Source organism: Falco cherrug, chromosome 2 (assembly GCF_023634085.1).
Source record: "Falco cherrug isolate bFalChe1 chromosome 2, bFalChe1.pri, whole genome shotgun sequence".
NCBI classification, from domain to species: Eukaryota; Metazoa; Chordata; class Aves; order Falconiformes; family Falconidae; genus Falco; species Falco cherrug.
In genome coordinates this window covers 109,025,983-109,041,456 of record NC_073698.1, presented here as the reverse complement: position 1 = coordinate 109,041,456, position 15,474 = coordinate 109,025,983, and the positions used below count along the sequence as shown (strand labels likewise).

At 38.2% G+C, this 15,474-nt stretch overlaps 1 protein-coding gene across 12 annotated transcripts in view; it reads right to left on the bottom strand.

Moving 5' to 3' along the window:
• Positions 1 to 15,474, bottom strand: part of ROBO2 (roundabout guidance receptor 2) — a 471,362-nt gene that overhangs the window by 62,323 nt on the left and 393,565 nt on the right. For all 12 annotated transcript variants that reach the window (XM_055702516.1, XM_055702520.1, XM_055702523.1 and 9 more), the window contains 3 exons: positions 12,678 to 12,909; positions 6,815 to 6,939; positions 3,890 to 4,061 (listed from right to left, as the gene is read on the bottom strand). In XM_055702516.1, coding sequence (XP_055558491.1) covers positions 3,890 to 4,061; positions 6,815 to 6,939; positions 12,678 to 12,909 — 529 coding nt within the window. The remainder of the gene's footprint in view (positions 1 to 3,889; positions 4,062 to 6,814; positions 6,940 to 12,677; positions 12,910 to 15,474) is intronic.

The following is a 15,474-nucleotide window of genomic DNA, read 5'->3' as shown; positions in this document are numbered from 1 at the left end:
TCTACACTGGCCATGCTGGTAAGCTTTACTAACGTCGGAGCCTGGCAGCTGCAGCCATCCTTTCCTGTACTTTTCTATTTTGTGTTGCCACTGCCAAAGCCCAATGGTTTCCAGCCCTGATGCAGTAAGTGAGAATAAAACTCAGTGAGCACCTGTGACAAGAAAAAGAAGGGAGGCAGCGGTGGCTCTTTCATTGGATTTTCCCCTTTTTTTCTGCCCACGGAACCAATCCCAGTGCTGAAAGAGGAAGTGCTGAGAGTAAAATTAATAGAAAAAGGCACTCTATGGCATGCTTTTCCAGGAACACAATTGATTTTCCAGTAGAAATCAGCATGGGAGTTGATGTTGCTCTAATTGCCATTAACTTTCAGTTAATTTCTGTGCCCTTTGGAGGAGAGGTAAAAGCAGCGGTGTGGTGAGCAAACAGGTAACATCACTGCTGCCATGGAGAAAAGTGGGCATGGAAGTGCTTCAGAGACACCAGCTTCGGGAGCGGACACTCCTGGGCTCAAGAAAAGATCAACTGCTTCCTGCTAAGCATCCAAAAAGTCTGAAGATTGTATTTTCTTCTCTGAGGTCAGAAACCAGTCTCCAGAGAACGGAGGACGTGAGAGCAAACTGCAGAGCACCTGGGGAGAGCTTTCAGTGGATTTTATGCTCTCCCTCTGTTCTAGGGGAAGGTGCAATCTATTTCCAAATTACCTTTTAAAGTTTGCAGCCTGGATGTTTGCCCTTACTCATCACTGCCCAACAATTACAACTGCAAAAGTAATAATTTCTTTAAATGTCAAAATAGCATATGCTTTTGAATTCGATGATTGAAAAAAAACTGGATACAGATGAATGTTAACTACTGACATTTAATAAAATTAATATAATCATTGGGGTCTGGGGAAACAAACAGCATTAGTTTTGTATTTCTTTATATAATATTTAAGCAGAAGTAATAAATATGTCATCCAAGGTACCAGTGTACTATTTCATATACTGCAGGTGTTTCTGTAACAATGCTGTCAGTTCAACTAATTAGAACATAGACAAGGGAAGCGTGCGACCTGTAACGGTCCATTGTTCCTGAAGACAAAAACATAATGAAATATAATGTCTTCCTCCCATTGGAGAGTAATGAAGAACAAAACTAATTTGTTGGACCAAAAATTAATTAGACACATCAGATTCGATTGTACCTATTACTGTGAAAGTTTGCAGCTGTTCCTCATATTATTATGCCAATGATGGAATGTAAGAGTGAACAGGCCAACTGATGAAGAGAAATAATAGCTATACCATTAACCAACATTGCTGTTATCTCCAATTTTATTTCTGGTTTTCCAGGTGAAATTTTTTAGCATATCAATAATGATCATAAAAATTTCATTCACAATTCTCTTTGAGTCTTCCATAATTTTTTTCAGTGTCCTGCCTGAAGTATGGGCACAGGATTCCTGTAACAGTGATACAATTTCTAACTGAAGAAATAATATACTTCCTCCTGCTCTACATTCTCCTGGTTTCACTTTCTGGATTGCCATGGGTCTGCTATCTAGAATTGGTGTGGGAAGTCAGCAGTTGATTATCCACCATGAAAATCAGTTATTTTCAGGAAAAAACCCCACCCTTCTTAACAGAAGAACACATCCTATATTTAGGAATAACAACTTTTATACTCTGGACTCTGTATTTCATGACAATGAAAGTCATACTGGTTAGCAACATGGCTTAACTCTTCTGCATCACTGATGTGCTCTCTCCACAATCCACAATTTCTGCAGTTGTTCATTCTGTTTGCAAGGTGTTAAATAGTATAGCTAAGCACCAGGCCATATAGGACTCCATTATAATAACATCACTCAATATTTTTTTCCCATTCATGACAATGTTTTGAGGTTTATTCATCAGTTCATTTTAATCCATGTAAGTACTTTTTTTAAATTTACCTAAAAATTGGTTTTCTTATGGTCTTGATTCTCAGTCAAACATCGAGTGGTACCAACTCAAATTTTCCTGAAATGGTATTAATTGAACACTGTTGCCTTTATGAAGAAAATTTATAGTCTGATAAATAACTGCCAGCAATTCATAAGCAATAGGAAAATGGGACCTAAAGAAAAGGGAGATTCAGACCATACAAGTAATAACCACATCCAGCTTTGGGCTTCCAAAAATGAAAACAGAAATGAGAACAGAAATGTAATCCAAACAGAAAAGACTCCTTCACTTTTCATGCAAAGGACTTAAATGTGCAAGGATGCCACCAGACAAACTTGTTGAAGCAGACATCCTGGGGTCATTTAAAGGAACAAATAAATATCACTGTAAGTCTAACAATGTAAAGCTAAGTCTCCAAATGCCAAATAACGTTTTTCTTTCTTTCCTACTTTATTTGCATCCTAACATCCTTCTCCTCCTTCCTGCAACAATACAGATCTTGCCACATTTAACTCTTGATTATACCAGTCACTTTTGTAAGACAAAAGTCAGGATGAAGGGCTGTACCTAGATGCAGAGCTGAGCAGTCTGGGAATCATCCAGAAAAGCACTTTGGCGCAAGTTTAACCCACAGCATGTTAAGTGACACAAGGCTACTCACGTGCTTAAAATGCAACACACTTAAGTGTTTTGCTGGAACAAGCCCAGTGGGTACACTGCCTAGCTAGATGGACTTCCTAGCAAAACAAGAAAAAGAAGTCCTGCTCAAAGCAAATACAAAGACAGACTAGTCTTACAACACCAGTTATTTATACAGAGGACCAAAATTCAGGCCTATTAGATGACAGCTTTCTTGCATCTTCAAAAATCAATTTTTTGCTTTTAGTTCTAGAAAACTTTTTTTCCCCCTCTTTGGTTTCTGTTGCTGCCTTTTTCAAAAACCAGTGCTACTTTCACCTCCACTCTTATATTTCTTTCTCCAGTGACAATATAGTCAAAGCTGACATGCCCCAATTTGTTTTGATGAATAGGGAACCTCAATATAATTAAATATTTAACCAATGTTTAGGAGATGGCCTTTTCTAAAGGTCTACACATAATAGAATGGTCTGTGTTTGGGTCATTGTGTTGACAACATTTTCTAGAAAGAAAACATTTAATAACATCAGAAGACCCACAAAAAAACAAAAGCCCATTTAAGCCATAACTAAATTAGGTCACACAGATGAATCAACAAAATTCCTGTATTACATACTCAAAAGAGCTGCTGCTCTGCACAGCTCATTTAAGTTTTGCTAAATATAGTTACTTCTCCTACTCTTACCCTTTCCATATTGTTCCAGGCTTTATAGTTTATACTTGAGAAGAATTTCAGAAGAAACATATTCTGTGTTTCCCTCAGGTCAGGAAATTAATTCAGCATGGAAACCACTACTAAGAAACAGTCATTTCAGAGACAGAGATGATAGTACTGCCTTTGCCCTCTATTTGGACTTAAGTCTTTGACAGATGAAGCTCGTTTGCTTGGGATACCTGAGAAACACTGACTTCTAATGTTCAGAAAACCAACTGTAAATAGTGCCTTAGGCACCAACGGTCTGAGTTAGGCAATATTACAGGAATCTGAACAGAAGGAAAAGGGAACTTGAGCTGTTAGTTCCATAAATCCATCAACCTCCACAAGTGGTAAATTATTTTTTTTTTTTAAATTAGTTTCACTAGCTAATCTGCATTTTCACAAATGTCTGTGGAACAGATTTCCCTCCATTGGCTGTGAGAAGTCTGCACAAAGAGAAGACCAGTCGTCAGCAGGCAGTGATATGTTAAAGGCTGACTAACGAGCTCTATTCAAACCCTGTCTTTTGCTCCATGGATTTTTATGCTTCCAGAAGTGATTTATGAAAGCATTTCTGCAAGTCAAAACAGGCAAAACAAAACAACAAAACAGACAATCACTTACCAATTATTATGGGTTGTGGCTCACTTTTTACTCCCACACCTGCACTGGTGCTTGCAGCAACTTCCACGCGGTACTGAATACCTGGATATAGGCCACCTATTACTACAGACCGAATGGCTGCATCTACTGTTTTGTTGATATGAAATCGAGTCTCATTACCTAGGCACCAGATCTGGGACAAAAGTTGATGTGTTAAAAAATATGAAATTCTTCATACACATAAACAATTGCACATAGATACGACATATCAAGGTATTGCATGACAATCACTTATTCTGGACCTCCTAACAAGGTTACTTTCCAGGAGTAGCTGGAATTGGGATGATTTAGCTCAGCAAGCTATCCCAGATCAGCACAGGACCAAGGCAGCTGCAAAAACTGCTTGCAAATACCTCTCTGGACCCTACCTCTCCACAAAGTGCAAACTCTCTGGTTACACTTCTTAGAAGCACAGAACAGAATCATCCAAGTGCTAAAGAGGTGTTACACATTAATTGAAATCTTGTTCAGTAATATGATTATCACAAAACCTTTCCTAAAAAAAACGACACTTTTTTTCCATTCTTAATTTCTCACAGAAGAGCAAAAGGACACCAAATAATATAAGCACCTCTTTAAAGTGCCAAAAAGAAACAATCTTCAAAATTATTTTCAACTTCCTTTTACTGCACAACAGGGATATGTGAAATTTCTGAAATGGAACAAGTACAAACTCACTCTTTACTGCTGCTTTTATGATTACTTACATTGTTCAGGAATCCAGATACTAGTTCCTGACTCATTTACTTTCTAATTAAACAGAAAAAACACTCTATAATATCAGTTGGCATTTTGTGATGAGAATGGTCTATAATTTCAGAGTGTTATATCTCTTGCTTGTACTCTCCCACAGGCTTTTCCCAAGAAGTTTCAAAACTAAGACCTTCAGTTAGTGTTATCTACATATACTGCTTCTGTATTATTAAAGAAAGCATTTACTACCATTCAGGAAAATCAATACGTAAAGATATCACATGTACACTACATAATCATAATAGTAGAATAAAGCACCGTTGGTGAAACCACTATCAGCAGCCAACTGACATGTCTAAGCAACAGCAATGTTCTCTTTACTCTTATTTTTGACCCTGCTCAATATTTTACCACACCTTATCTTTTTTTCTGTAAAACAATGAGAAAGACTGGGAAGACAAGAGAAACCCTTTTTCTCCTAAGCTTTAGTAGATCTTCTTTGCAGGCCAGAATCCATTAGGGTAAGAAACTATTGCATTCATTCTTTCACTCCTTGTCTGTCCTGGTCTTATGTTACAACAGCTATGAGATGCCCCTAATTAAAGTAATTTAATTCATAAACGAATTTACAGGCACTCTGATGCTTGAAGTAGAATCAACGGATCTACATTCAATTTGTTAGAAAATGTACTGTGAAACCTCAGCAGATATTTTATACTCAAGGAAGTATTAGACTTCACACTGCATTCACTGTAGCCAGCTCACTACTCAGCCAGCCACCTAATCTAACACAGAAGGGGTATAAATAGGTAGTGACTCCAGCTGTTTTTATAAACAGCCTAGAGGTCTGATCACTCACCTGGAACATGGCTTTTATCAGCCATCAGCCCACTTTATTTCTTATCTACATATTTTGTGGTTTAGGAGTGTGCTTTACTTATTTGCCTGTAAGCCCTTGATGGTTAATATTGACTTACACTGGAGTCAGTAGCAAGATTAATTAAGCCAAGAGATAATTATTAATTGATATGAAAATGAGATTAATAAAATATGGGATTAATAAATCTTGATACTGACTAAAAGCAAAACACAAGAAGTGCAATGCTAAGCATAAATATTTTGAGCATTTATGCATGCCTCTGACCAAGCGATAAGCTGGAAGAGGTTGAACCATTAGTTGATTTAAGAGTCAGGCACCTTCTCCCTTCTTGATTTGGTGTTCTCTCAAGATACAGCAAGGAAAAGAAAAGAAACTACGTCTTTGTGTGTGAAATAGGCTACATCCACCACTTCCACCTTTGGTGAGACTGTCAAGCAAGCTGCCGTGCTCTACTTCAATTAAACATTTCACGGTAGGTATGCAAGCCAGCCACTGCACAGTTATTTAACAAACAGGGTGTTCCATGGTCACAAGCCCGTGGCAACGGGGAACCTGGCCTGATCATTTCCTCCGTACTGCACTTTTTCCATGTTGTGAAAATAACTTGTGCAAAAGTGAGCTTAGAGGGCAATTATAGACAACAACAAAATTTAAGATGATATATAAAGCGTGGTTACTTTGAGTCACCATAGCAACAAAAAAGGAGAAAATACAATCGATGCAGGCGACTGTCATACAACTCTGGATACAGCAGTGGTGTTCACCCTGTTCCTTACAGCAAACAACCTAGCACTTTAAGTCGTGAATCTTGACAGAGATAGTACTCGGAAGAAGTCTTGTATTCTCCCACAGCCACAGTCCTTGACTTTGACCTTGAAGTGCTAGGATTAGCATTTTTGCGGGGGAAAGAAGAGGTATCTTTTCTGCCAAATTGAAGGCACTCTAAGACAGGGGCTTCACTGCCTGTCTTGAGAGTGCAGAAGCCCTCAACAAAAAAAAACACACCCTTTTTCTCGTTCCACAGCAGGGAAAGGCAAGAAAGAGAAGCACTGTAAAGTAGCTGGCAATTACAGCACTCTTCCAGATCTTGCTCATGTTATTTTTGCTTTTAATATGAGTAGTACTGCTTTAAAAAAACCCCAAACACAGCCCCCCTCCCCCCCCCATAAGCAGTCAGTGCTCTTTTTCCATATAATTATATGGGCAGCTATAAATGCGGTCAGAATCTAAATGCATAAACAGTGTTATTGTTCTGTAATTCAGGCAGGCTTTTCCCTCAAACACACAACCCTCCTATTAGACATCCTTTCTACCTTATACTCCTGGATGACTCCGTTTTGGTGATCTGGAGGGGGAGGATCCCAGGAGATGCTGATGCTTGTGCTGTTGTGGTTTCCAACTGTCAGGACAGTAACGGACTGAGGAGGAGCACTTGGAGCTACACCAATGAGAGGGAACAAACAGAAGCAAGATGTTAGTCCATTTGCTAGAGCACAGATTTTGCTGGAGCAGTGTGAGGGCAGGCAGACAGTGTACAAAGTTCACATTCCCTGCAGGCCCAGGTGTGCACATTTGGTTAGGCACTGACAATTTTGAAAAAGCTTTTCTCAAGAGAAGCACAGCACTGAATGACAATGTGGAGTTTGTGGCAATGGAGAATCAATACAAATCACTCCTCATATGTTCATATTTAGCATTTCTTAAGTTTGTATTGGAATTATTCTCACGTTTGCTTTTCTTTTCCATAATATGTTTGGATACCCATGGATATATCGACTAAGTCATAATGTCAGGCTGTTTCACCTGGCCTGAAAAGTGTTTTGATTCTTCTTTCCCCACATGGTCTAATAATAATGTGAGCAGCAGGCATTTAAGCATTTTGGTTTTTTCCTATTTGTTCTCCAGGAAGACATTAACTTTACAAGCTTAAATGTAAAACCTTGCAACTCCTAGGTAGAAAAGGGTTAAAGTGTTCAGGGCTTTACATCAAATGCCAGTGAACAGGGGAGGTGCTAAGTTAAGGTCTGAGATATACTTAATGTCCTCTTTTTCCTGAGGTAAATTGCTTTCTCTTCAGAAGAGTGCTGTGCAGTTCAACCATTCACAGCTGTTTGGCTGGCCACTGCGTATCAAGGCCAGATCTTTAAGCCAACTCCTTGCCAGCCCTGCTATGCAGGATAGAAGTGTGGGGAAGGAAAAAAATAAAATAAAATTGTAGCTGCTAGTGATCAGAGCTATGCTGGCAAAGCCCCTCTTGCAGCTACGCCAGCAGCAGGGTGCTTTCCTTGGCTCAGGACATGTTTGGGAACTGGCACAGCAGCTCCACTACAGGGAAGTCCCCTCTGTGAGCATCTGCTGCATCCCCACGCGGGGGCCCTCCCACCATAGCTATCGCTGCCAGGGCACAGCACTGTGGCCTAGGGCTGCCTCAGTCACTTAAAATTTCTTGCAGCAGCCCCCTCTCCGCTCCCTTACTCCTAGGCAAGTGTTGAAACTCTACCGCAGTGGCTAGCTAAGTCACCAAAGTAGAGTGTATTATATTAAAGTGCAGTCCCTGTGGGAAAAAAAGAAAAAAAATATTGATAACAAGCTGCACTGAACTGGTCCTAGGATCCATCTAGTTCATTTATCCCAGTCCATCTATCCAGTCTTCAACAAAGCTAAGAGAAAGAGGCTCGGAAAGTGTGAACTAATAAAGTGAGCACATAGTGATACCTCTCTGTGACAATTTTCCAAATCAGCCTGTTGCTTAGACACTTTCTGTTCCAGGGTGGTATCTTTGTGTTCAATAACTCATAATGGAATTTTTCTTCCACCTGTTGTCATCACCTTTGATGCAATCTTAAAACATTTAATGTGAAACATGGAAGATGATTTTGAAGACATAGAGTAGACCTTGTACCAGAACCCAAATATTTATCACTCACGTCTGCCCCAGCTTCAAATCTATACAGCCCTCTGGTTTTGGGCATCTCACGTCCTGTGTCATGGCTCTCTGACTCCTGTCCCCTGGTCTGGAGCATTCTGGTCCAGAAAGGACTCCACTGCTAAGCTCTATGGCCAAAGGACTTATCTCTAACAGATATTCCTGACTGCATAAACATCCTTGGACGATGTTTCTCTGCAAAGCGAAGAGTCACTGGCATCTTTGTATTAAAATCTGGCAGGTTTAAGACAACTAAACAGCCACAGCTATCAGGAGTAGTCAACTCCTGAGTCAATTCAGATTTCCCTTATTGTTCCCCGTGGCCTCTTTGAGACTGGCTATGTTCCCACTTCAGATGCTCCTCAGCACTTGACCTGGCACAGGCTCAAGGACCTGAGCTCAAATCCTTACCCCGATAACCCTGAGGAGTGGGAGTGGCCTGTTGCAGGATTCACACAACTTAAAACTACTTAAAACTAGGGTATCAGAGGTGGGAACAAGGGACTATACAAGGTTGCATCAGAAAAAAATATTTTAGAGGAAAAATGACACATGTATTACTGTCCTGTGAGGCTGCACAGTTTGCAACTACATTTTCAGTTCAGCTGCAAAGCAAACAGTACTTGGTAGAGTCCTTGTGACCTTGCAAGATGCAGAGAAACAGCACACGGGCAGGGAGAAATGCAGCTGTATTGTGGACAATTTGACTCTTAGCCAGCTCAAGTGAAGCACGGAAAGGTGGCCTTGGGCTACTCCTTGCAATTGTGCAAAGCATAAAATTGGGGAAGTTAATAGCTACATTGTGTATTTTATCGCAGCGAAACAATTTGCCACACAGCAAAAAAAAAAAACCCCAAAACCAACAAACCAACAAAAAACCAATGCATTTTAAGAGTCTTCAAGTTATTCAATAACAACAAAACCATGAATAAAAGTATGTGTGTGATAATAATTAGAAAAATATTTTACATGAAAATAATAATCATAAAATGGCAAAGCTTAACACTGTATAACTAATTTTTGGTTTTACGTAGAATGGAACAACTTGCTAAAATTTATTTACTTTCATCCTCAAACACAAAGAGCATTCAGAAATACAATTTCTTACATACACATACCTGAAAACAGGGAAAGAGAGAGAGAGAAAGGAGAGTAAACGCTAAAGAAACATAAAATTAATACCATTCTCTAATATTTTAATAAAAGGCATACTGTGTTCATTTGTCTTTGCATTTAAACTGCATAAATATTCTAGTTAATATTCTACCAGTGTGTGTTGGGGCAGGGGTTTAGAGGATATATGGTAAGTCTGAAGTAAAATTAAAATTGCAGCTGATGAACGCAGCTGAAAGTATCATTTTAAGAGCTGCACTAAGGCAAGAAGCAATTGACAGATCAGGGCTGATAAAAACTTACGAGACTTCCATTACCGACCCGTATTTTTTGGTGACAAACAATATAAGGAACAAATATTACTCCACAAAAGATTTAAAACAGTGGATGTAATTGAAAAAAAGATCATCTATCTTTCGAGTAAGTGTGAAAGAAATAGTGAAAATTATAAAATAAACTATTTTATTTGGCTCCTTTTTGTATGTGTATACACACACATGTGTATAACAGTTCTGCCTCCTCTTTCTGATAGAATCACACTGTAACCTGGCACCATGATATAAATTAAGCCACTAGTCTGACACTGCTGCAGTTATTAAATAGACTACACTGAAAAATAACATTTTTTAAACCATTTTCTCATTTCCCTTGCTGCTGGCTTATGGAGAACACCTTGCCTGCTTCTTGACAGGTCAATTATTCCAATGCTCAGCTTCTTACAGATATGAAAGAACCCAAATCGCTGCTCATCTTTTCCAGACACAGCCAAACAGAATTCCATTTGTTACCTTCACAAGGCCAAAGAGGCAGGAGATGGATGGATACTGAACTGTGACAAATGTCTGATCTAGAGGAAAAGTCTAACTGCAGCGAAATTGATTTTTGGAGGTAGACCTCAGCAGTAACATTGCATGTAAAATTCGATCCAGCAGAAAGCTGCCACTGACTTTTGGTTGTAGTTTGCCTTTATCAGGGTTATTTGTTTTGAAGTCACGAAAAACTCTCAACGTGCATATCACTCTTCTGAATTATCTTCTAGAAATAGTATAGCTGACATTTTCTAAAAGTCAAGTCTAAAAAAGATAATTTTCAAATTGGAATCACGAGTGACAAGGCAAGTGGGATACCTTTAAACAGACTGCCATCTTTCCTCACTGGGTGAAAAGCAAACCACTGTCATTAGACGTTTAGTTGATGTTACTTTTGAAATATATGAACACCAATATAAGTACAAAGATAACGTGAGGAATTCAAGGGAATATTTCTAGAACTGCATCTACTGAGTGTCTTAATTTTCTCATGGAAGTACTTAACTATCAGCCAAGCAGTAGGAAGAATTATTTACAGGGGCTGATGTTTGCCTGCTGATACTACTACATGTTATAGGCTGATGGTTTTTTGAGAAATACTTGTAAACAGACTCTCTGAAGGTTATATTAACCTACAAAGCAGATCCTAGGCTGAGAGTTATACATATCTGTAGGAAAAATAAGGGTTTTTTTAAATCTTCACTATATGGAAAGTTATTCCACATGAATAAAGTGGCCTTTAAAGCAGGAAATTACCTGACAGGCTCTTCTGGGAGATGAGGTTTATAAAAGAAAATGTCATTCCTCAAGTATTTTATAGAAATAGACAGGAGGTACAAAACCTTCTCTTTTTCAGTGGTACTTAATTTACCTTTAGCAAGAGATAGTTAGATGAACTAAATAAACAACAAAAATCAATAAAAATTGGAGAAGGAAATCTGCTAGTGAGGGGATAAAATACTACGTTTTAACTCTAGAAATACAACTTCACCTGTAGAAAGATTTTTTTCAATTTTTTTTCTTTAAAGCTTTTTTTCAGACTGTTGCAAAGATATTTTTCACTGACTCATTTAAGCTTTACAGTCTGAACAAAGAAATGGGTACCATAAAGTCCCGAATTCTAAATCAGATTTGAACAATGCCTTCCTACATGCTCTTCTGCATGCTGCAGGACACCACATTTCCTCATCTATAATGTACAAATGGCAAGCAAGTTTTCTTACTTACTTGTTGGGCAATAGTCATAACAAATCAAAGAGAAAAGTGAGTAATAAGTGAGTCTGTTCTAGAATTAATAAGTACTTGGCAATCAGCACTAAATTAAACCTCAGGAGACCACTGATAAATGATTAAGATGCCTCTTCAATAGGAAGGAAAGAGTGCACTCAATACCCATGGAAATCATACGAGCATTTTGAAACTTCACCAGTATTTCTCTCCTCTGCTTTGAAAGAAATCAATGAAACAAAGATAAACCCTTATTGTTATGATCATCCTTCTACTTTTACAGGAGAGATTCTCCAGACAAAGGTTGCATTAGATAGGTAGAAAGACACGTTTCTTGTACATTTCTAAGAGAAGATTAAAAATTACTTACATCTCACCTCACTCCCTTTACTTTTCAATAAAAAAGCAGTCCTGGAATGCATATGTTTTAGCAAAACTATATACTGCATTACATGCTATAGATAAAAATGCTTGTGCATTTCAGTGGTGTGAACTTTTTAGTTTGTCTGTGCAAGTTTCACAGAGGCTTGAAAGTTACTTAAGGAATCCTGCCAAGGACTAAACAGGGCAGTTTCATGAGCAGTGTGCTAACAGAAGCAATAAAGCGGCATGCCCTTGAGACTGGAATTCCTTCACACTACTTAAATATCTGCTCTTCGCTAGTCCCCATTTCCCAACCAAACCGTTCATCTACATCGGTACCCATTCAGAAAGATGTGCTTAATACCAAACATTCACCTTTAAAAGGTTTCATTTATTGGTTTTATTTTCAAAGCGCAGACCGAAGTCTTTTATTGCAGCATCACTGCTTATAAAAGAACCGCTGAGTGCATACTTTTTGGAACAGCCAAAGCCACCCGTACATTAGAAAAACATAACAGCCAGAAGAATATAGGACTAGCCCAGTGCTTTCTCATGGAATACTTACAGCACAAAACTGAATATGATATTGAATTCTAATGCCAACCTTATATCTACCAAACAGAAATCATGTAGAAGAAATAGAGCTGAACAGACACATAATAACCAAAATGGTCACTCTTGATTTCACCTCCAGTGCTTGGTATGGAAGCCTGTTGCTTTTCTGACCATTTCACTAACCTTCCTCTGTGGTACGAGCAGACTTTGATTCACTGTCCATTCCTTGGAATTCATTGAAATAAGGGCGAACCTTAATTTCATAAGTGACCCCCTTTTTCAAGCTGACAAGGACAGCACTGCGCTCAGTTGGGACTTTGACTTCCAAATTCTGCCACACAGCTGGAGAAGGTAGGCCAGATGTTTGGCGATACATTACTCGGTAGCCCTGAATAAACTGGGATTGGCGGTCAACCTAGAAATGACAGTAAATAACATGTCAATAAACATATTAAAGTAATGAAACTGTATAAAAAGAAAACAAAACATTTCCCTGGAATACTTTTGTCCTCATGAAAAAGAGAAAAATAACAGCTGTTTAAAATGAATGTAAAAATCAAACTACCTTCTTGTAAGTCACGGTTGATTAACTGTCTACAGGTAACATTTTTCTCACATTACTTGTTATAGAACATTTCAGGCTATTTTACTTTTTTAGCATGACAAATACCACCTTAAATCATAAAACAAGGCCCCACCCTGCAACAGATCATGAAAAGAGAACTTTGGCATAATGCTTACTGCATGTAAACTTATTAAGCATGTCTTGGCTACTGATGTGCTGAAATGCAAGAAGGAAAGAAAAACAATTTTTTTTCCAGAAGTCTTTGAAGATACCCTACATGCTTTCAGTTAGTCCATTACTTGGCTCACAGCTCATCTTTTCATAAGATGCTCAGAAAAGTAAAATAAACATAGGACAGATGCAGAGGAAACAACTTCCAAGGAGATGTGCTGTTTCTTGCATTCACAGTCTAAGCGGTCTCATTGCATCCTGGGGTCATGATGCTCTCAGGCCATCAGATGGAGATGGAATGTTGTTTTTGGTTTATATGTTGCTAGGCAAGCACAATTCAAGATTGGACCATACATAGAAGCTTAATGATTCTAACTTATCATAGCTATAAATAGGATTTTTATTTGAAGGAAAAACTTAAAATGTGTTTTATCTTGGAGAGTTTGCATACATTTTGTCTCTTTGGGAGAAAAAAGGCACAAAACAATGATTCAAGCTATTATGATGTTTGCACAAATTTTGCCTGAAAAACAATCAAAACAATTTGATGGATAAAACCAAACCAAACCCAGCTGCTTCCGTAGCCATCAAATAAAGAGCCAAGGAAAGAGCAGCACAAATAACAAGATTACTCAACTAGCTGTTTGGTAAATCTCAGTGTTATAACTAGGATTCAACAAGTAGAACTTCTTATCTGTTCTTGATAATTTGCTAGCTCAAAGATATTTCAGAATTAGAGATACATTTGTTTGATTTCTCTTAAAAATAAATGAATTTAAGGTTGAAAACAGAAACCAGGGTCTATTACGCTTCTCCTATAAACTTATTACAGTTTATTGAGGCATTCAGAGGGGACACAGATTCTTAGACATTAAAAGCAGGGCAAGCAAGAAGAAAGCTTTATTTATGAGAGCAAAGCAGAAATGTCTTTCATCAAAACTGTCACTGTTAAAAACCTTGCAACATATGTTACAACAACATTAAGCTTGCATTTTATAAACTTCTCTACATTCACTTTAAGTGAATTTATGCACTGAAAGAGGGATATAACTCACAATAATAGCTTGTTAATACCGAAAGAATCAAGCTGTGTTTTTAAGAAGAACATTAAGCAGCTGTTTCCAGATGAAGGGAGTCTGTAAATCAGAGTAAATTGTTTTTATCCATGTTTGACTTTGATTAACTAAATGTTTAACGGACATAAAGACTTTATGAACCTCATGTTTACTACAAAATTCAGCAAGAATAATGCTTTTGTGCACTTTGTAATACAGATTCCCAACCTAAATTACAATATAAGGCTATGATGTTTAATAATCACTGAGTTTGATTCCTGTCTAACTTCCAAGTTAGAAGCTATGCTGAAAGATGTCATAACTTTGGTAGAACTTTCCATTCTGTCTTTGCTGTAACTTTTAAGCTCTCCTGACTACTGCCTAGTGGAGAACGTCTCAAAATTCAGAACTGACTACGCTGAACAGTAACACTGTGTTGCTACAAAACGGTATGGAAACTGTTTCCTCCATTTGTTATGTGGTAATTACGTGTCATGCCAACAGCAGGCCCCTAAAAATATGCTCGGCACTAAAGAACTGAATTCATCTGTGCTAAGTATCAAACAGCTCCGTAGGTCTAGTACACGTTCACACACAGGCAGAAACATGCACTGTGAATTGATTAAAGAATGTAATAATTTCTAGGTATTCTCCTCTCTCTTTTTTTTTTTTTTTTTTTTTTTTTTTTTTTTTAAATGGTTGCCACTTCCTCATACAAAGTACTTAGCATTATTACAGAGATCGCAGGAACTCTCTGTGCTGAACACTGGGATCAGAGATTATTCATAGTCTTCCTGTGACACTTAACTACTCTTGATTTTGCACAAGCAGCAGTGACACCCGCTCAACAGAGCTGCAACAGTTGTTGATCTAAAGATACTCTTTCTCTCTCAAAAGACAGAGGGCAGAATATGCAGATGTTCCTTTAAAAGACAGAAGAGAGCAATTACTGGGTAGGTTGTGCTCAGCACTGACCTAATGTTTTAAGGCTACCTGTGAGCATAATTGGTCCTGCATGCTCCTTCTCACCCTCTCTTATGATGAATACATCATGCGGGAGGTATCTGCAACACTGATGACAGCTCTCCATTTCTGCAGAGCAGGAAACTCATTTTCCCTGCATGTTCAAATCTGCATATACCACAGTTGAACATAAGACAGGTTCAATGGCTATTAGATCATTCAGTTA